The sequence below is a fragment of the Kickxella alabastrina genome, assembly GCF_025024165.1.
Source record: "Kickxella alabastrina strain RSA 675 chromosome Unknown BX661scaffold_1, whole genome shotgun sequence".
Taxonomy (NCBI): Eukaryota; Fungi; Kickxellomycota; class Kickxellomycetes; order Kickxellales; family Kickxellaceae; genus Kickxella; species Kickxella alabastrina.
Genome location: NW_026251472.1, coordinates 549,683 through 570,802, shown reverse-complemented (window position 1 = coordinate 570,802; position 21,120 = coordinate 549,683). Strand labels below are relative to the sequence as shown.

Sequence of the window (21,120 nt, the reverse complement as noted above, 5' to 3'; positions counted from 1 at the left end):
CGTTGCTCTGCCGCATCGATTCACATTTTGCTTTATTTTTATATCTTACATAATAAGCTCTATCGCTGGCCCGACATTGCTTTTCCTCACTCTTAATATCCTATATCCTATATACGTTTTATACACATTATGAGCCTTATTGAAATTCTTGGTATCTGCTTTGGTGGCAACTCTGCCCCCAGCCGCCAGGCCTCTTATCTTTCTGCTGACGAGGCATCGAATATGCCGCTGGACGCATTCCTGCAGCGCAGTCTTGAGAGCGCCCCGAGTGCGTTGGAGCAGAACGGCGCCTTTGCCGATATATTCCAGAAGCACATACAGGGCGGAGCTGATGCCGCGAAGATTGTTCGCATTGTGCAGGACGTTCTGGCACGTCTGGCAGGAAATGACACCGACAGGGCAACGACGCAGTGGGCGTGCCAGGTTTTGGGTATTTTGGCGCAAGGAAATGTCAATGAGAAGACAAACGGTGGCGGCTATCAGCCCCCGCAAATGCCGGCCACCAACTACGCCCGGCTGCCGGCACGGACAACAATGGCTGGCAGACGCAGGAAAGCAAGCAACGCCCGCAGCAGCAGAAGAAATCTGGAGATGATGACGTCTATATCCGCTCGTATTTCTTCCCCTCAGAGGACAGCTTCAATGCGCTCATCAATTTCATCGAGGCCGCCAAGTCTACGCTCGACATTTGCGTGTTCAACATTACTGACAACGACATCGCGCGCGCCATCGGTGATGCCAAAAAGCGTGGTGTAAATGTCCGCATCATCACCGACGATGAGCAGCTCAAGTGCCAGGGCAACGATGTTGAGCGCATGAGAGAGCAGTATGGCATCCCGTTCAAGACAGACAGCGACCCGTCCAAGTTTATGCATTCTAAGTTTGCCATCATCGACAGACGCGCTATCTGGACTGGGTCCTACAACTGGACCGTCAGCGCTCGCAGAAGCAACAACGAGTCGGCCATCTGCACCAATGACCCAAACACCGCCAAGGCATACAGTCAGGAATTTGAAACGCTCTGGAAACAATTTTAGATAGAATATTTGCTTATATTGTGCTATTCCCCAATTTTTTATTAGTGTCTGTTTGAAACAATATTACTTTAGTATATCATAAGTTGTTTCCGAGTGCACATGTCAACGCAAATTTATCTGATTGCTTTATAATATAATACAATGAGCGCAAAGCGCGCGAGTTTAAATGCAAGAGCAACATTGCTATAGATGTGGCTCGGGGGAAATTTTAATGTTAAAGTTGCATTAGCGCTTATTAATTATATATAATAAAGCATTTAGAGCATTTGCCGCGCGTACGTTGAAAACACTGGAGCAGTATTCTGGAACTCGAATTGAGTAACTGCGGTTTTTTGCTGCTGAATCTGCTGCTGGTGTTCTTCGTTGAATGATTCTATTTGGCTGTAGGTTGAATCTGCGCGAAGGTCGTTTTCAGACTTGACGTAGGCGTGTTTGTGTATATCACCCCACGTTTCTGCTGAGCAACCAAGCTGTCCTTGTGAGCGTGTTCATATAATTGCGCATAGTCTGCTCGCGCCAGAATAAGTGCCCAATGACTGGCGGTCCAAAAATCATCCAGATGTAGCCGTTGATTGTAACCATGTTTGTCACGGCAATGGTAATTCGGCCCCATGGATATCTTGAGCCTTCCAAATAATTGACAACCATACCAACAACCAGAATAAGTGTAGAAACAACTAATGTCCAGATAGCCATCCGGAATCCATTGAATGCGTTGGCAACCTTGCGCATACGAAAGTACAGCACCCAAGACAATACAATCATGATAATGAAATAAATGTTTGTCCATAAAATACCCCATACTGAATGTACAGACACGCAAGCCGTAATCCTCTAGAAGCCACGCTCCCTGCTGACCCCTGAGAGCTGAAATCACAATGCCAGTGACAAGTGAAGGCAACCACAGTGCAAAGAATGGCCAGAACCGACGAGAAAAGTTGACGATAGCGCTGTTCGAGCGCGCTGCCGTATTGCCTGTAATGAAAACACGGTAGAATAGCACTAGTCGCATGTTGATGGCAGACAGGAATACGGACAGACCAAATGTAAACATCCCCCAGACTCCCCAAAGTCCACACAACCCAAGTGCGCCGCCATATCCAACCATGCCTTGCATTAGATTATTCGATATGTTAAATATGATGCCGCCGATACCAATTATGACGTTATGCTAACATGTTGAGCCTTCATGGGTGGGAAGTTCCTGAACCAAATGGCATAAGCCAAAGGGAAAATCGAGGCTAAGGTGATGCCAATAGAAAAGTAAAATATACCTACTTCTGCTTTAGATGGAAGCTCGAATTTATCGTCTGGCGACAGTGGGCCATGGTTGACCATTGCTTAATAGAATATATATGTAAATTGAAATGAGCGAGTATCCGACAATAAATCAAACGCACAAATATAATTTTTCAAATAAACGATTTCTAAAAAGATGACATTTTATATAAAAATAACATGATGGAACTTTTATAGCGTGACAGAATCTTGGGGCAAACAGTACGCTCCATTTCAATTCAATAATTTGACACTGAAATATTTTATCATTTAAAGGTGTCCCTGTTTTGCTTTTGTTGTGGATACAAACACAGAATTATTGGGCAGAATTATCAGCAATCCTTCTATAAGTAGAAAGATTGACTCACTATTATGACATTCAGTGTAGTTGGCAAAATTATATGGTATAACCAATAGCCTTAGCATGGAAGGTAGGATGCGCCTCATTGCTTAAAATGGACATGCGGGATGGACTATCTAATATTTACAATATCTAAATTTGACAACAATGAAACGACAGGGTGGTAGAGGCGATCATTTTTATGTTTAAATAAGCTGAAAATATATTTAAATTATTTTGCGCAATCATGCCTTCCATAATGGTTTGGATTGCTCCAACAAAATTTTATTTTTAAACAATACTATGTTGTAGCTCAATTTGTGCACTTTTCAGTTTACTTTTGCATAGTCACTTATATTGTATTGCATCATACTGAATAAAGTCAATGTGCCAAACATTTTTAGTTTCCAATGTTTCTATCGAGCAAATAGCAAATAGTTTTTAATATTCTTCAGGCAGCATATTTCCTCATTTGGCCTTCAAATATTTGGCAATGTGGATTGTCCGAGCATATGAGACTAAAAATACGTCCAATCGATTGCCCAAGTGCATTAATGTTTGTTTTCTGCTTCCTGCGTCCTGCCGTTTTATATTGAAAATACCTGTTTTAATTACAGTTTGTCGTGTACCACACTAAAAAATTAGAACCCAAACTGAGTTGCATACAGTCTGTTGTGAGAAGGCATTCAAAACAGCTTTTCGTATTTCAGGCTAGCACGACAAGCTACGCATTCTAAGTCTGTTGCGGATATGAATAAAAATGGTGAAAATAATCATTTGTAAATAGGATCACTGCCGCTCTTTTTCATGCACGCCTGGCATAAACAGCCTATTGCCAATGTGGTGCCCACTCTATTATAAAGATGGCACAAAGCAAATCCTCACAGCTGACACTCCATGCTGTTTTCATTTTCTTTATTTCAGATCAAGTTTCTCCATGAATATAACTAAATAATGCCTACAAGCGACATGTCCGTAGCTACCGCTTAAACCGGGATAAATACGTGGAATCGGGGTTTATATGCAAAACTCAAAACCCTTACAGCCATCACAGGAATTTTAAAAATGTAACACATAATGCCATATAAATTGATGAAGAACGCATTCAACGTACATATCCTACCATATATTGGCACAAGTAACAGTTGTGGTGTTTTCTAAGAATATATCTGCTCAAATTAATAATGCATAAAAGAAACTAGAGCATTCGCCGCATATCTGTCGAAAAAACTGCCATTGGACTCTGGAACTCGAATTGCGATGGAGCCAATTTGTCCTCTTGGTTGTGAATATCATAACTAAACGACTCGGCTTGATCGTAGTGTGCATCCGTGTGAAGATCGTTTTCAGACTTTCCATAGGCTTGCATATGGAAATCAGCGCCGCGAGTCTGCCGAGCAATTAAACTGTCCTTGTGAAGCGTGTTCATATAATTGCGCATAGTCTGCTCACGCCAGAATAAGTGCCCAATGACTGGTGGTCCAAAAATCATCCAGATGTAGCCGTTGATTGTAACCATGTTTGTCACGGCAATGGTAATTCGGCCCCATGGATATCTTGAGCCTTCCAAATAATTGACAACCATACCAACAACCAGAATAAGTGTAGAAACAACTAATGTCCAGATAGCCATGCGGAATCCATTGAATGCGTTGGCAACCTTGCGCATACGAAAGTACAGCACCCAAGACAATACGATCATGATAATGAAATAAATGTTTGTCCATAGCAAATACCCCATACTGAATGTACAGACACGCAAGCCGTAATCATCTAGAAGCCACGCTCCCTGCTGACCCCTGAGAGCTGAAATCACAATGCCAGTGACAAGTGAAGGCAACCACAGTGCAAAGAATGGCCAGAACCGACGAGAAAAGTTGACGATATCGCTATTCGAGCGCGTTGTCGTATTGCCTGTAATGAAAACACGGTAGAATAGCACTAGTCGCATGTTGATGGCAGACAGGAATACGGACAGACCAAGTGTAAACATCCCCCAGACTCCCCAAAGTCCACACAACCCAAGTGCGCCGCCATATCCAACCATGCCTTGCATTAGATTATTCGATATGTTAAGTATAATGCCGCCGACACCAATTATGACCGTTATGCTAACATGTTGAGCCTTCATGGGTGGGAAGTTCCTGAACCAAATGGCATAAGCCAAAGGGAAAATCGAGGCTAAGGTGATGCCAATAGAAAAGTAAAATATACCTACTTCTGCTTTAGATGGAAGCTCGAATTTATCGTTTGGCGACAGTGGGCCATGGTTGACCATTTTTGAAATATATAAAAAAGTATTATGTATATTAGGCTGCTGATTTTTTATAAAATAGAAAAAATAGATAATAAATATAATTAAAGTTAAAAAGGCAAAAGGATAATACAAAATATAATGCAACAAATCTAAATTGATATACTGGTAAGGCAATACGTCTGCAGATAAAGAAAAGAGCGGTAATGTTTTTGAGGCGAGACTGTATTTTGAAATGGGCGGTACTTTTTTATTATATACCAAAAAAACTATGCATGGGTGCAGCCCCAGCAAACACTACATTGTTGTTAGTACAGGTAAGACACACTGCATTTCATAAATTGGCCATGAGATGTCACTTTCATTTGTTTTCAAACTTTTTAAAGTAATAATATTTCAAATCAAAGCAGCCATTTCGCTTGATGTGCTATCAAAAAATACAGCTTTTGGTTTAAAATGATGAAAATTCATATCGGATGCATGAGCACCCACCCCTTTGTGAAATTTGGATTGCTGCCAAACAGCTCTTGCATACACAACCTTTCTTGTTGCTCCATTCCTTTCTATCAAATAAAAAACAGTATGTGTAAACAACCAATCTTCAAAAAAGAGAAAATTTTAGCCAACCTGAAAATAGATACAATGGATTGCCCGGGTGCATTAGTGCAACTTTACCACTTCTCCGTTTTAAAACGTTCTTTTTCATTCCCTGTTCCCCGCAGCTGCACAAACAATCACAAATATAATTTGGATTGAACCCAAGTTGTTGTGGAAAATGTAGACCAAGTTGCCATATTGCAAAAAAAGTACGATAAATCTTGCGTACACAATACAATTTATTTTGGCGTGTGGTATGCGGGTTATTAAGCTGGATACGAGAGCCCCACTTCTTTCCCCCAAACACGATAGGACAGAATATTCTGTCCAATAGGCCTAACATAAATATTTGGATAAAAAATCTGATTTGGATAAGCGCCAGAATATTAGTGCATTATGCAATTTACATTATCCTTTGGGCGGTAGACTACACCCTTTTTGCGCTTCAAATTACCTTAATGACAGCATAGTTTTTAATATTAAAATTTTTTTACACTTGCCCATAGAACTTATAATAAAAAAGAAACTAGAGCATTCGCCGCATATCTGTCGAAAAAACTGCCATTGGACTCTGGAACTCGAATTGCGATGGAGCCAATTTGTCCTCTTGGTTGTGAATATCATAACTAAACGACTCGGCTTGATCGTAGTGTGCATTTTCATGCAGGTCGATTTCAGACTTGACGTAAGCATGCTTATACATATCACCACCGCGAGTCTGCCGAGCAATTAAACTGTCCTTGTGAAGCGTGTTCATATAATTGCGCATAGTCTGCTCGCGCCAGAATAAGTGCCCAATGACTGGCGGTCCAAAAATCATCCAGATGTAGCCGTTGATTGTAACCATGTTTGTCACGGCAATGGTAATTCGGCCCCATGGATATCTTGAGCCTTCCAAATAATTGACAACCATACCAACAACCATAATAAGTGTAGAAACAACCAATGTCCAGATAGCCATGCGGAATCCATTGAATGCGTTGGCAACCTTGCGCATACGAAAGTACAGCACCCAAGACAATACAATCATGATAATGAAATAAATGTTTGTCCATAGCAAATACCCCATACTGAATGTACAGACACGCAAGCCGTAATCCTCTAGAAGCCACGCTCCCTGCTGACCCCTGAGAGCTGAAATCACAATGCCAGTGACAAGTGAAGGCAACCACAGTGCAAAGAATGGCCAGAACCGACGAGAAAAGTTGACTATAGCGCTGTTCGAGCGCGCTGTTGTATTGCCTGTAATGAAAACACGGTAGAATAGCACTAGTCGCATGTTGATGGCAGACAGGAATACGGACAGACCAAATGTAAACATCCCCCAGACTCCCCAAAGTCCACACAACCCAAGTGCGCCGTCATATCCGGCCATACCCTCCATCAGGTTATTCGATATGTTAAATATGATGCCGCCAATACCAATTATGACCGTTGTGCTAACATGTTGAGCCTTCATGGGTGGGAAGTTCCTGAACCAAATGGCATAAGCCAAAGGGAAAATCGAGGCTAAGGTGATACCGATTGATAAATATAATATAGCCGCCTCGGCTTTTGACGGTAAATCAAATATGTCATCTGGCGAAATTGGGCCTGCGTTAACCATTTTAAAAATAAATATGTAAAAAATTAAAAATGTCTATGATGAAACAGATTATTTAGCTTAAAAAGTTGATGTAGTTATTGTAGTTATTACACAGCCTCTAATCACTGTCATTAATAAGCAATAGAAAATATTAAAAAAAGTAAAAAAGTAAAAAACAATAAAAAAGGATAGAATGTCGCTAATTAGAAAATAAATATTACAGTGAAGAAAAAACATGAATGTTTCTTTTAAGCTAGTCTGGATTGTGAAACGGGCTATGCCTTGCTATTCCAAATAGAAGAATGGGGTTTTTTTAACAGTCAGTTGTTTTGGATTCGTTTTTTGTCTTGGGGTGTATGATCTACTATGATTATTAAAAAGTATATTTTCGAATACAAAATAATAATAAAGACGCCATTGCGACCCAATGCGATCTCTATTTTCAGACGCTTGCAATTTCAAAGCGCTTAAAGTAACGAAAAATTAATTTCGGATATATTATCCTTGTTTGAAAATGTGCTTCATACAGGCAAAATGTTTTGTAATTATCACTTGAGGATTTGAGGGTCATGTCAATGGATTGCCCAGGCGCATGGGTAATCCTTTTCTGCGTCTCACCATTCAGAATGAAATCTTGGTATGCAACTATTTGCATGAAGCTATTTTTTTTGCCCGTATCCCCATGAAGCTAAATAAAATTTACAAATTAAATAAATATGACTCATTTTTATATTTAAAATTTTCAAGAATTAATTTTTTGCTTTGAATACTAAAAAGATATATTATACTTGCAACCATTATACACGCTTAGCTCTGGTTTGGCGTGTCCAGTGTGGGGGGTAACCAAAAATAGATGCGAAGCTGGTTTGTTTTCATTTTGCAAAACAACCAGTCCTGGAGTAATACCTTGCAGTTAATCTGGCATTTGGATTCTTTCTACTAAACACGATTATTTTATTTGCCAAAAATAGAACGATCTAAATGACAACTTGACAATCTGCAAATTTTTAAAACGAAAAATTTAAAGTCCTCTATCATCCATCTGGGCATTTGCCAAACAATTTGGATTTAATTTCCAGCTGGGCTGCAGAAAGCATCGCTTTAGACTCAATTAAATGACGCCAGCAATAAATCAGCAACGTTGGGACTAATTAATTAATAGTTGGATTTGTTTGGTTGCTGAAGCTACAAGAGCACTATGTTGTTAATGTCATTTTTGGCGTTGATCTGCGTGTCATTTGCAAAAAAAGTTTGTTTTTATGATTTTTTTCTTTGAAACTTATAATAGGTATCAATTGAAAGGACAAATATCCGGACTTTCAAAATTGAATTGTGTTGATGTTTTCATTTTTGTTTTGCTACATTTTAACTGTTAATCTCACATGACTGTTTATTATTTTTTGTATCCCCGCTATAGAGATCATGTGCCGATCGGGTACAAACAATAAGTGCAAAGCAAACAGGTCTGCGGAGCACAGGACAACAATGTACATTTTGAATCCTTTCATTCTTTCGATCGTCGTTTCAAGTTTGGCTGCTTTTTTACTTTTTTTAATCCGTCCGACATATTCTTGCGCCAAGGACAGTTATTTTGATTTGTCTCGCTTTTTATTTATTGTTTATAAAGCCGCCAGAAGTATTTTGTTTGCGGGAGAATGGGTTTCAACTCAAATGCTGTCGATGAACTAACCAAGAAATTGGAAGATGCGCTCATTCTTGGCAAGTTTCAGGAAAGCAAATCTGTTGGCGGGGGTTGCACGCATCCCCACAGTGATACTGGCAATGCGGCCGACAATTCAGTGGCTGTCGTTCCTGCCAGTGGTGGCGATCATGAGAGTGCCCAAGAGGAATTCAGTGATGTAGAGTCTTTTTCGTCGAGCTCAGGGGAGGATTCGGACGACGACATTACAATGTACAGGGGGCCGCCGCCGCCGCTCACTGTCTACAGGCCATTTTTACCCGAGGGCACGAAGTCGCTATTTCCGAGCGAGGTTTTATCGCTGGATGCGATTGCAGACATGATAAAGTCGGGGACAGCAAGGAATATCATAGTCATGGCGGGTGCTGGGATATCCACCGATGCTGGAATTCCTGACTTTCGTTCGCCAGAAACCGGGCTGTATGACAACCTACAATCATACAAGCTCCCGTACCCAGAAGCCATCTTTTCCATCGACTACTTCCGGAAACAGCCAAAGCCGTTCTATGTGCTGGCAAAGGAGCTTTATCCGGGTCAGTTTGTGCCCACAAAGAGCCACTTTTTTGTCAAGCTGCTTGAAAAAAAGGGGCTGCTCCGGCGACACTACACTCAGAACATCGACTGCCTTGAGCGTGTTGCTGGAATAGATCCCGGGCTAATTGTCGAGGCGCACGGATCCTTCCATACGGCCCATTGCATTGGCCGCAAGTGCCTCAAGGAATACTCGCAGGCCTGGGTCAAGGAAAAGATATTCCAGGACGAGATTCCGCGTTGCAGCGTTTGCAACTCGCTGGTCAAGCCCGACATCACGTTTTTTGGCGAGGGCCTGCCTCCGCGCTTTTTTGAGCTGCTTGAAAACGACTTTGGTAGCTGCGATTTGCTGGTCGTCATGGGCACGTCTTTGCTGGTCCAGCCGTTTGCATCGCTCATCAACGACGTCGCTGACAGCGTGCCGCGTCTTCTGATAAATCGCGTGCGGGTAGGCGAGGCTAGTGCGCCTGGTACCGGATTTGACTTTGACGGAAAGCACGTTGGGCACACGCACCGCGACGCGTTGGTGTTGGGCGACTGCGACGCGGCCTGTGTGCTGCTTGCCGAGCGGCTTGGTTGGACAGACGAGCTGGCCGAGCTTCGCAATGCGTTTTTGGAAGAGACAAACAGCCTAGGCCAGGATCAATAAATGAAGGACTCCCCCCATATATACATTTTTCCACTCCAGCAGCGAATGACTAGTCGCCAGGAGTGGCTTGATAGAATTATACTTAAATTTGTAAGTTGACCAAGGATCAAGAAAAATTACTTGTATTTGCTGGTAATTTATCATTTCCAGTGTAGCCCCTGTTTAATTAATATTTGCAACGGTCCGTGTATTAACCCGACTTGGCCGATTGCTTCTGGCCATTGCTTCGCCGATCGCTTGTATATGCTCGGCAGGCCAATCAACGCACAAAATCGTCTGTTCATGAGTTTCTAGGCGCTATGTGCCTGCGCATATGAACGGATTTATACTTGATCAAGATAATATTTGAAAACGTTTTAATGATATTTTAGTGACGCTTCTTTTATCTTTCAAAGCGCTTTGTATTGAGCCTGGCCCAAAATCAAGCAATTCTCGGCCAAATGTTGCAGAAATTAAAACACACAGCATCATACAATAGGCGCAGTCCACTCCATGTTATGTGCTTGTAAGAAAAAAGTTTGGAGCTCAAGGTTGCGCGCAGATCACTTTTGCACTAGCAGACGATGCCAGAGGGAAAAAAACTACATATGTAGTGGCCGTTGTGGCCATGTATGAAGGACTTTAACAAAAAAAATCGCAAAGTTTTTTTTACACTCCCTCTACTTGAAAACATTTCGTGCAATTTGTAAACAATTTTAATACTGCATAGACCAAGACCATATAGTTATATTTAAGACTCCTTTTTGTTCTACTCTCTCCTTTATCGTCCGTGTCTTTAGGCACACATTATATTATTTTTTTCTTGCCTGCATCTCGATCACTTTTTTTATCTCTCGAGTATTTCTCACTCTTAACACACCAATTGACTTAAGTGTACCCCCGCACTTCATTTTAAAAACTCTTCTTCCTCTTTTATCCCCCGCTTTATTTTATTTTACCGCAACAAAAAGCAGTGCCGTATTTTTGTTCATTCTCCGCACTTGTTCCAACTTGGTGGCCCTCTCCAACTCCCCCCCCCCCCACCCAAGATTTATTTTCTATCGTTGTTACTCCCTTAGACACAATGACATTCATTCAGGATCTTAATCCAACTTGTTCCGATCCAAGCCTATCCGCAGATTATCCAACAAAATCTCAAAGCGCAGATTTCTTGGACATGATGCTAGGAATCAACAGCACCCACCACCCGTCCGCCAATATTCCTATTGAGCAGCTTTCCGCATTGCCAGCCGACAATGTTTTTGCACTCTCCGCGGCCGCTGCCGCTGCAATGGCTGCCGAAACACACCAAGACAGCTTGCTAAAAGCACAGACTTCGTCGGAAAACATCACAGCTTTTAAACGCGCGCCCGTTGTACTTTCAAAAAAAGCAAGCACTACGAATCCGACAGTCGGCTCATCATCGCCGCTCAGCGCTACCAGTACAAATAGCACCACTGACAGCAGAATTAGTAGTAGTAGTAGTAGTAGCAGCAGCAAGAGGAATACTGATGTCAAGTTTCAGATTCAGTTGAAGCAGCAGCCGCAAACCCTTATGATCCGATACACCGAGAAGGAAAAGCAGCAGCGCAAGTATGAGTGCGAATACTGCAAGAAAAGATTTTCGCGTCCAAGCTCACTCATGTCCCACGGATACACCCACACGGGTGAAAGGCCCTTTGCCTGCGACCATCCCGGATGTACCAAGAGATTCTCCGTACTGAGCAATCTCCGCCGCCACAATATCGTGCACACACGCAAACGAAAAAACTCGGCGGTGGCATCGGCAGCAGCTTTGGCAGAGGCAGCAGCGATGGCAGAAAAGGTGAAGGAGCGTAGAGGCATTAGGGATAGTAGGCGCAATCCCATGCGTGGGTCTAGTGTTTATGGTATTACAGAGACTTTGGGTATGCCGGCGTATCCTGCGTTTTCTTACTTTCAGGGACTGGGCGGCACAAGTGATGGTGGTGGTAGCCGGGATATATTTAGATTTTTAAACACAAGCTCATATTACCCTCCCACGGTTATGTCCACGCCTGCATCTGCGCTGGTTGCTTTTGGCAGCATAAACCGGAAGGAAAATTACGCGCCAAGTATCCGCACCACTGCGTCAATGTTGTCTGGACTCCCATCGCTACTGCCGCCGCCTCACTCAAGCCAACATCAGCAGCAGCAGCAGCAGCAACAGCAACAACAGCAGCAACAGCAACAGCAACCGCTGAGTATTTCCAACGAGCCTTTGTCCAACATATGTTATTCATCAACAAACATGAGCACATCGTTTTTCCCTGACATCCAGCAGCGCGCACGCCCAGTTTCCCCCTCCTGCGAATTCCCCATCCCAGCACCACTACCAACTGACACTCTGCCATCGGTATTCAGACAAAATAACGCACAACCACAAGAACCGTATCATCCTCACCAACAGCTTCCTCTTTGTGGTGAAAATATTGGCAGCATAAATACACTGGACTCGGCGTTTACGACAGAGCAATTAAATGCCATTTTAGGTGACATGCCATTGGTACATCATAATCACCAGCAGCAGCAGCAGCAACAACAACAACAACAACAAGGAAGCGGTAGCAGCATGTCGATGTCCAGCAGTTTTAGTGATTCCAGTAGCGACAGTGCACTTGCGCCGCTCGCATGGCCGGGGGTATCAGGCGGTGAGCGCAGCGAATCGCACTCCGACAATAATGTTCAGACGGCGTTTTCGGACATTTTTGCAAAGAACACAGCTTTTCTTCAAACCAACAAACAACAACAACAGCAGCAGCAGCAGCAGGAGCTTGCGCCAATGTTCTCGGGTGGAACGGGGCTGTCACCTATGTCGTTGATATCGTCTAGACTTAATCATATCGGCGGCATGGTTTCCAGTTACAAAGCGACAACAGAAGACAACATCGGAGACGTTAATAATGGTAGTGGTATTTCAGTTGACAAGCTGCTGAGCACTTTGAGCAGCCTTGATACCAGTACAAACAAATCCGATGGACCTGCGGGCGCCCGACTGGTCGATCCAACGGTGTGGCAGTTACTGCAAACAAGCAGCTCGCAATTCTAGACTAACTGAGCAAACACTTGACAGTTTTATAATTATACTTTTTTTTTCTCTTTTTCTTCATGCTATCCCTTTATCACTAAATACAGAAGTGTTTATTTATTTTTCCAATTTTGCTAAATTTTGAACTTTATCGTAACTGTTGCGTATCTAGCTGCAAAATACATACGGAAAAGATAACCCTGTATGTCTGCTGTAACTGGGTCAGCAGACGCCATGTATCGCGCCACTCTGCACCTTGAATAATTTGGGTTGGTATTTCCCGACTAGCAGTCCGAGTAATCAGCGGGCGAAGCAAGCGGATGATGGTGACTTTTGTTTGTAAAATAATTTAATATATATATAAATAAATGATTGATATTTGATTAACATTAATATTGTTGGTTTGCAGTTATATCCCAATATACCAAATAAAGGAAAGATAGATAGATAGATAGAAAAAAAAATGTTAGAGAATTTGTTGCAGCTTGCGACAAATATCCAGTATCTGCTCTTTCTCGGCAATCCCAGTGCTGACTCTTCCAGATGGCGTCGGGCTCACAACCAGCGAACGCACAGGCGAGTTCTCCGAAGCCACACCGAAACTGCTAATACGCGTTCCGGGGGCTTTGATGGGAGTGCGGAGACCACCCTTCATTGCGCTGGGCGGCCTAGCAGCTGATGCAGCAGAGGCAGAGGCAGAAGTTGAAGCAGCAGCAGAAGGGGATGCGGGTCCTCCAATGGTGCGTCTGGGAATGCGCGAGTTAGGCTTGTCAGTGAACTGTGCTGGCGAGGGTGGTTCGGGCGAGGATAAGGCCAACACCATCAGGCGAGCGATCAGCTCCCGGGCCTCCTGTATTTTTGCGCTCTCAACCTCGGGGTCATTATTCGAGTCCGCTGCAGTGTCGACACTCGCGCCCTGAGATTCCGAGACGGCAGATTCGGTCGGCAGGCCCGGTTTATCCGCGGCGTCATCATCCTTGTCTTCATCTTCATTGTCGTTGTCGTCGTTCTCATCGTCGGTTTCGGTTTCGTTCGATGGGTCGATACGTTGTTCCGAGTTTTTGCCGACAGTGAGCTGAGATCCGTCTAGATGGAGGGAGATGAAAAACGCGTTGATTGAGCGCAATATAGATTATTTAGTATGTTTTATAGAACATCCACACAGGGCATTCCCACTCAGTTCAGTTCAGTTCAGTTCAGTTCAGTTTAGTTCAATTAAATATTTACCTTCGTTCAGCTCGGCTGCGCTGATAACCTTGCCCGCAGCGATGGTAGACCGGTACTCGAGAGCAGACTTGGCATCCTGTATGAGGTGATCCAAATTAGAAATCAGGCGTTCAAAAACTTTGTCCTCTTTAAGCGCCGATCTCAGAGCCTATTTTGGCGGGCATGAGAAGCGGGGAGGAGGTGGTGATGGGGGAGGATATAGGAGTTTGTACTTTGTTCTTGTTCATTTTTTTCTTTTGATAGGCGTATGCTAGGAGCAAACAAGGCAGAAAAACAACAACACTCACACTCTTCTCAAAAAGGGGGGGGGGGCACAGCTCGGAGGAGACTGGGCAGGGAAATGAGGGAGCAGATATGGATGCGCACAGGGCGAGAGAGAGCACACGAGAAGAGTAAGATAAGTGGGTGGGCATAATAAAAAACACATGTAATGCTTACCTCGTCTGAGATTTCAGTGTCTGGGAGCGCGTCGGGCGCAAAGGTCGCTTTCAGCTGGATCTGCTTCTTGAGGTCGCTGATCTCTTCGCGCTGCGACTTGACGCGGGCCTCGAGCTGCGAGTTGACGGCCAACAGCGACCGGTTGGAGATCTCCAGGTCCTGGAGCTTGCGGCTGACGCGCGCCTCAGCAGCCTCCATGTTCTCCTCGGAGGGCGGCGGCGGCGGCTGCATTGCGCTGCTGGCGCGACTGTGAGCCAAGTCGGAGTTGCTGGAGAGCGCTGACGGCAAGTGGTCGCGCGAGAACAGCGACGGCTCGGGAATCAGGGCGCCGAGCGCCGACGATGGCGACTGCGGGATGGCGTTGAGGTAGGCCGGCTGCGGCATGTCAGTGGGCGCACGCTTGGGGCCGATGACGCGGGCGCCGCCGCGCGCAACGTTGACGACCAGCGGGGCCTCAGGGTCGGGGGGCTGCGTGCGGAAGCCGGTCGACGTGGCGGGCCGCGCAGCCTGCAGCGAGCTTCCAGGGCGGCTGCCTGCGCCCGCGCCCATCATCATCATTTGCATGTGCATGTGCTGCTGCTGCTGCTGCATGGCCTGCGGCGATGCCGGGTTGACCATGTCGCCGCCGAGCGACCCAAAGCCGCCGCCGAAGAACGGCGCCATGCCCATCGGGCTGCCCCACATGCCGCCGCCCGGGAACCCGGAGCGCGACACCGACCGCTGCGGCAGCTGCTGGTGCTGCTGCAGAGGCATGCAGCCGAGGTCGGCGCGGCTGGCTGAGCGCGGCACGGCTAGCGCCGAGCTGTCGGGTGCGTCGTAGTACGAGCCCATCCGGGCGCGGCCATTGGCACCGGCGCTCAGAGGCGGCGGCGGCGCCTGCTGCTGCTGCTGCTGCTGGTCGAGCGCGCCAAAGCCTGCAGTGTCCATCTGCTGGGCGCCGAACTGCGCCGATGACGGCGGCCGGCGTAGAAGCCCGGGCGGCGCGAGCGGCAGCTGGTAGGCGCTGGGCTGCATGCCAGGCATCCCGGCCAGGCCGGGGCCCAGCAGGCGGGCGCCACCCGGCAGCACGCGCGGCTGCTGCTGCGGCGTGGCTGAGCCGGGAGTGTAATTGGAGGTGTAATTGGGGGTGTAATTGGGGGTGTAATTTGGGTTTTGGAGCGCGTTTGCGCCCATGAATGTGTTGGAAAGCGGCTGGCTGTCGGCTGCGCCCTGGGCGCGGCTGGCGGGGCGCAGAATATTGGAGGCCTTTGCTCGGCTGGGCGCGCGCTCCATGGGTTGGTGGGATCTGGGTAATTGGGCAGCTAACTGGGCAACTGGGCAATTGGATAGCTGGGGTAATTGGGTAAGGCGAAATAAAAAAAAGCAGAACGAAAAGCAAGGAATAGCGCGCAAGCGAAAAGGGAGAGGGGATGCGAACGATGCACAGCCAGCCAACCAAGCAAGAACATCGCGCGGCTGCCTGGCTCCTCGTATTGTAATCTGCGCCAATTGAATTGAAAAGCACTCGCACCAATCACGCCGCTCACACGTGCTGCGGCAGCTCCACCACCCCGTCCAGCTCGCGCAGCACCAGCGTCAGCTCGCGCAGCTTGGCGCCCAGCTCACGCTGCTTGGCGTCGGCGCGGTGGTTGAGCGGCTCGACGGCGTCGGCCAGCTTGACCAGGTGGTTGGCGCCGGTCAGCAGGTGGGCGTTGCGCACGAACCACTCCTGCAGCGGCTGCGGGCGGCGCTCGGCGGCGCGCGCCAGGAACCGCGCCTCGGCCGGCGACCGGAGCGCCAGCGGCGACGCCGGCACCATCGCCACAAAGCGCGTCACAACCTCGCGCGCCAGCTCAGCCAGGTCCGGGTCCTGGCGGATGAACGCATACCAGCAGTGCAGCTCGCTGCCCTCGGCGACATCGGCGCCGGCGGCCCGGCGCTCGGCGCGCGACCGCGCCAGCGCCGCCTCGTGCTGCGCCTTGCTGCGCACCCACGCGTCCAGCCGCTCGGCCTGCAGCCGGTCGCAGAAGGCGTGCACGCGCGCCTCCTCGGCGGCCATCGCGCGCTCCAGCCGCCGCAGCTCGGCGCCGTGCTTGCCGCGGCGCTTGGCGTCCCATGCGGCGCGCGACCGCTGCAGCGCCAGCTTGCGCATGACGTGGCCCAGCATCACGCGCGCCTCGGCGTCGCGCGTCGCGTCGTACACCAGCCGCACGGTGGCGCGCTCGCGCTGCTCGTCGTTCAGCCAGCTCCCCAGCTCGGCGCGGTCCAGCAGCGCGCGCGGGAACGCGCCCAGCAGGTCCGGGTGCGCCGCGTGCAGCGACCGGAACCACGCAAAGGCCAGGCACACGAAGCGGTCCTCGGACAGCCCGTGGCGCACGTGGCTGGGCACCAGCGCCACGGGCCACGTGTGCAGCTGCGCCACGGCGTCCTCGCGCAGCAGCAGCACCAGCATCTCGCGGAACTCGCCGCGCACGCCGCGGTCCTTGGCGCGCGCGGCGCCGGCCACGGCCTCCAGCACCTGCGCGGCCGGCCGCGGCGGGTGCAGCCGCGCCAGCAGCTGCGCGAGCGAGCACAGCGTGAACGCGCGCGCCGCGAACCGCGCGTGCAGCGTCGGCGGCACGCGCTGCACGGCGTACGTGGCGCCCAGGCTGACCGGGCACACCAGCCGCGCCGCGCCCCAGTACACCAGGTGCGCGGCCACACGCAGCAGCTGCGCGAACGAGCAGTCGACCATGCGGTGCAGCACGGCCAGCGTGCGCGTCGGCGACGCCTTGTCGACCACGGCCAGCAGCGTCGGCGACGCGTCGGTCAGCTGCAGCCGCCGCCGCAGCGCCGGCGCGTCGTCACCCGTCAGCAGCAGCGCGTGGTACGCCTCGATGCGCGGGTACTGCGCGTGGTCGCCGGGGCCCAGCTCGCGGTCGGCCGCGACGATGCCGGGCGGCGGCAGCGCGCCGATGCGGTGCAGGCGCTGCGGCGTGTGCAGCTGGTGCGCGTGCGCCTGCGCCTGGTACGTGTGGAGCTGCGCCTGCGCCAGCGTCGGCGCCGGCCCAAAGTGCAGCGCCTCGCCGTACTCCTGCACGTCGGCCGCAACGGACCGCGTCGTGGCCGGCGCCACCGGCGCGCCGTCGGCCGGCGTCTGCGGCCGCGGCGTGTGCGCCGCCGATGCTGCCGCGCTGCCGTCCGCCGGCGCATAGCCGCCGCCGTCGGCCACCACGTAGCCGCCGGTCCAGAACACCGGGCGCGGCGCTGGCGCCGGCGGCGCGGCCCGCTCCAGCGCCGGCCCGCGCGGGATGTGCAGCGACAACGCGATGCGGCGGTGCACGTGCAGCCGCACAACCTCGCTGCGCCGCAGCCCGTTGAACAGCTCGACAAGGTCGGCCGCCAGCGTCGAGCACCGCAGCAGCTCGCGCAGGTAGCGCGCCGCGCCGTACGCCTCGGCCGCCGCCACCTCGTTGAGGCTGCGGATCAGCCGCGACTGCGTCAGCACGTAGTTGGCCTCGATCTGCTCGATCATCAGCGCCTTGGTCAGCCGCCGCAGCACGTGCTCGTACACGCGGTCGGCCAGCGCGTTGACGCCCGCCGCTGTGTTGTCCAGCATCACCACCACGTGGAACAGGCTCGGGTATACGCGCTTGCGGTACCCGCGCCGCTTCCACTCGTGGCTGTCGCGCACCGCGCGCTCGCCCTCGGAGATCGCGCTGTCGCCGGCCTCGCTCGGCTCGCGGTTCAGCATGAGGTTGATCAGCCCCAGGTCGGCCATCAGCTTGGAGCCCTGCTGGTGGGTGCCGCGGTGCAGCAGAATGTCCGACTTGACCTTCCACCCGTCCATCTCGCCCAGCTCGCCCAGCGACGCCAGCCGCGACATCGTCTCGGCGTCGTCCTGCTCGGCGTCGTAGTAGTCTGGGTCCAGCGCCTTCTCCTTTGTGTCGTCGCGCAGCGGGTGTCCGACAAACAGAACCCCGTCGATCGCCACCTGGAACCGCCGGTCGCTCATCGACGGCCGCGGCGAGAACATCTGCGCCAGGAACTTTGGGTCAAACCCGTGGATCGCCTGCGAAATACACGCCGCAGCACCGCCCTTGTCCTTGTCCTTGTCCTTGTCCTTGTCCTTGTCCTTGTCCAGCCTGCTGTCGCTGCCGCCGAGCCTGGCCGTCTTGCTCTGCGGGTTAACGCCTACATTCGCGTTTCCAATCGATACGCAGCTGGCTGTGCGCGACAGGTTGTCCCTCGCTGATTTCTCTGCGCCCGCCTCGTCTGTCGTTGCCGCTGCCGCTGCCGATGGCGCTACTGTTGCTGCTGCTGCTGGTGATAATGCTGGTGCTGATGCTGTCGTTTCTGCTGTTGCTGTTGCTGCGGCCACTGCTGCCGCCGCTGCTTCTGCCGCCGTTGTTAGCGCCTCTGCCGCCGGCACCGCCTCAGCCTCAGCCTCACCCTCCGTCTCAACCTCCGCCTCCGCCTCCGCCTCCACCTCCACCTCCACCTCCGCCTCAGGTGCCAGCATTTCAACAACTGGCGCCTCATCATCCACGCCGTCTGGCTCAGCGCCCCGATCCTCTCTTGCCACCCGCTTCCGCGCCTCTGCCTCCTTCAATAGGCCTTCTGCAATCTCAATGTCCTGCGGTGTCATCGGGTACCGCAGCGGCAGGTAGTCGCCCTTTGACGAGTATGTCGCCAGAAATATTCCAAGAATCGCATTGCCCTGATGTGCCATGTGTATCTGTGTACCTGTGTGTAATTGTCCCAATACTTGGTTTTGAGGTTTATTGCAAGGGCCCTAGGCTCATGATACGTAATCGGCAAGTGTCTCAATTGAAAACTAATAAATGAACGAATAAACTATCGAACAAACAAATATACTAATAATAAATGTATTGATTGATTGGTTGATTGTGCCTGTCTTTCTAAGCGTGGAAAAGTGCAGGTCGCGCCCGCAAAAAAAAAAGAACGGCGCGAAATAGTGTAATGACAGCGTGTGGCCATCGGCATTATTCATGGGATAAATGCACGAGACCACCCGATCCATATAAAAATCCTTCCGAATGAGTAAATGTCATCCTGCCGCTTCAAAAAAATTATAAACCTTTTATTTGAGCTTGGGAATGTTTTCCTGAAAGAAAATCGTGTGGGTCGAACGGATCACATTTTAATTGGGCTTTTTTTTTAAAATTTATTTGGTATTTTTCTCTTAACACCAGCAGCACACCGTGGTCACACGCAATCCAAAAGGTGGGAAATATTGGAAAAATACGCTTGGCTGGGCTCGCTTTGAAAATGACTTTCTTTGGCACTTTACTTTCTCGCAAAAAGGAGCACTTTTAAAAGCAATTCCATTTTTAAATATGCAAATAAAAGTGCGAGCCAAAATATCATCCGCTTTTACTAATTTGGGGGGGGGGGGCAGAGTATGTGCTGCAACTGCTGCAAATGCTGCAACTGCCTGCCTGCCCGCTACATATTCCAGCCTTTCAAAACACGCAAATAAATGCATACACCCTGTACGATCTTGTGTTTGTGCATATATTCGCTTTTGGGCTTGTCTCGTTTTTTCTTTTCTAGATTTTCCACCTGCTCCGCAAAGTCCATTGTCCTCTAGTTTGTTCTTTTCTCCTTCCTCGGTCATTCCTTGGGCATTCCACCCACCACCAACTTTTTTTTGTCCAATCCTTTTTAACTCGCTGCCCCCCAAATTTCCTTTCTGGTTGTTATCATCCACTGTCGTCTCTTGCTTCTCTTTTTCTTTTCTTTATTTGTTTTTTTCTAGTCTTCACACGGCTCTCAGCCCCTGTCTCTATCTATCTACCTGTCTATTTATTCATTTTTATTTTCATTCTTTCACACACATAACAGCTTTACTCCCTACCTCCCCCCCCACCACCCACAACCCAGACCAGCAATGACGTCCTTACTCCTAGGCTCATTCCAAGAGGCGCACAGACACCTGCTCAGCCGCGCCGGCGAGCAGGAATCGTCAGTCTACCTCGGCCTGGTCTTCAAGGCCTACACTCTCCACACAACAAGCCAATTTGCGCTGGCATACTTCTTCCTCATTGTGCTCGGAATCGCTGAGCGGCTATTCTCGCTGGGCATCGACAGCATTCATGACAAGCCCGGCCAACCATGGCGAATTTTCCCCCGCGCCTGCATCTACTTTGTCATAACCATTATCCGCTACGTGCTGATGATTGTTATCATGAACGGGTACATCCCCATGTTCCTTGTCACATGCTTGGGCTTGACTCTGGGCCAGATTGCTGTCGAGGGAATTCGGTACGTCAAGATGATGCGCTCTATCAGGCGGAGGGCTGCCGCTGGTGCGCAGAACAACGCTGATGGTTTTAATTCGCCAAAGACGTCGGGGTCGCTGGCCGACTCGTACGAACAGGGCCCTAAGACCACCCACGTCAGTGAATCCTGCTGTTAATTATTTACCTAGAGTGTAATACCATCATTATACATAAAAAATATAAATATAAATATACCT

At 49.3% G+C, this 21,120-nt stretch overlaps 9 protein-coding genes across 9 annotated transcripts; 6 read left to right on the top strand and 3 right to left on the bottom strand.

The window, feature by feature from the left end:
- Window positions 1-129: 129 nt before the first annotated feature.
- Window positions 130-1,037, top strand: BX661DRAFT_167861 (uncharacterized protein; the record flags this gene model as incomplete). The annotated part of the gene is made up of 2 exons (XM_051533372.1): window positions 130-430; window positions 484-1,037. 2 exons carry the CDS (start codon window positions 130-132, stop codon window positions 1,035-1,037), a joined length of 855 nt encoding a protein of 284 aa, XP_051395014.1.
- A 3,096-nt stretch (window positions 1,038-4,133) lies between these two features.
- BX661DRAFT_175222 (uncharacterized protein) lies at window positions 4,134-4,934 on the top strand. Its single transcript, XM_051534017.1, has one exon. The coding sequence runs from the start codon at window positions 4,605-4,607 to the stop codon at window positions 4,776-4,778; it is 174 nt and encodes a 57-aa protein (XP_051395013.1). The 5' UTR covers window positions 4,134-4,604; the 3' UTR covers window positions 4,779-4,934.
- A 1,098-nt stretch (window positions 4,935-6,032) lies between these two features.
- BX661DRAFT_167858 (uncharacterized protein) lies at window positions 6,033-7,112 on the bottom strand (the record flags this gene model as incomplete). Its single annotated transcript, XM_051533371.1, has 1 exon — window positions 6,033-7,112. The coding sequence occupies one exon, from the start codon at window positions 7,110-7,112 to the stop codon at window positions 6,033-6,035; it is 1,080 nt and encodes a 359-aa protein (XP_051395012.1).
- Window positions 7,113-8,517: 1,405 nt separating this feature from the next.
- BX661DRAFT_175217 (DHS-like NAD/FAD-binding domain-containing protein) lies at window positions 8,518-10,301 on the top strand. The gene has a single exon (XM_051534016.1). The coding sequence runs from the start codon at window positions 8,747-8,749 to the stop codon at window positions 9,968-9,970; it is 1,224 nt and encodes a 407-aa protein (XP_051395011.1). The 5' UTR covers window positions 8,518-8,746; the 3' UTR covers window positions 9,971-10,301.
- Window positions 10,302-11,504: 1,203 nt separating this feature from the next.
- BX661DRAFT_138796 (uncharacterized protein) lies at window positions 11,505-11,717 on the top strand (the record flags this gene model as incomplete). The annotated part of the gene is made up of 1 exon (XM_051532748.1): window positions 11,505-11,717. A coding segment is annotated over one exon (213 nt), but the record flags the coding sequence as incomplete, so codon positions are not given.
- Window positions 11,718-13,168: 1,451 nt separating this feature from the next.
- On the bottom strand, window positions 13,169-16,114 carry BX661DRAFT_175212 (uncharacterized protein). The gene is made up of 4 exons (XM_051534015.1): window positions 16,030-16,114; window positions 14,661-15,973; window positions 14,223-14,298; window positions 13,169-14,081 (listed from the first exon to the last, which is right to left on the bottom strand). Exons 1-4 carry the CDS (start codon window positions 16,106-16,108, stop codon window positions 13,462-13,464), a joined length of 2,088 nt encoding a protein of 695 aa, XP_051395009.1. The 5' UTR covers window positions 16,109-16,114; the 3' UTR covers window positions 13,169-13,461.
- BX661DRAFT_2390 (nitrogen permease regulator of amino acid transport activity 3-domain-containing protein) lies at window positions 15,847-19,664 on the bottom strand. Its single transcript, XM_051538994.1, has one exon. It carries the CDS (start codon window positions 19,348-19,350, stop codon window positions 16,183-16,185), a length of 3,168 nt encoding a protein of 1,055 aa, XP_051395008.1. The 5' UTR covers window positions 19,351-19,664; the 3' UTR covers window positions 15,847-16,182.
- On the top strand, window positions 19,665-20,646 carry BX661DRAFT_2389 (uncharacterized protein). Its single transcript, XM_051538993.1, has one exon. The coding sequence runs from the start codon at window positions 19,979-19,981 to the stop codon at window positions 20,534-20,536; it is 558 nt and encodes a 185-aa protein (XP_051395007.1). The 5' UTR covers window positions 19,665-19,978; the 3' UTR covers window positions 20,537-20,646.
- Window positions 20,533-21,060, top strand: BX661DRAFT_211352 (uncharacterized protein; the record flags this gene model as incomplete). Its single annotated transcript, XM_051538724.1, has 1 exon — window positions 20,533-21,060. The coding sequence occupies one exon, from the start codon at window positions 20,533-20,535 to the stop codon at window positions 21,058-21,060; it is 528 nt and encodes a 175-aa protein (XP_051395006.1).
- Window positions 21,061-21,120: the final 60 nt, after the last annotated feature.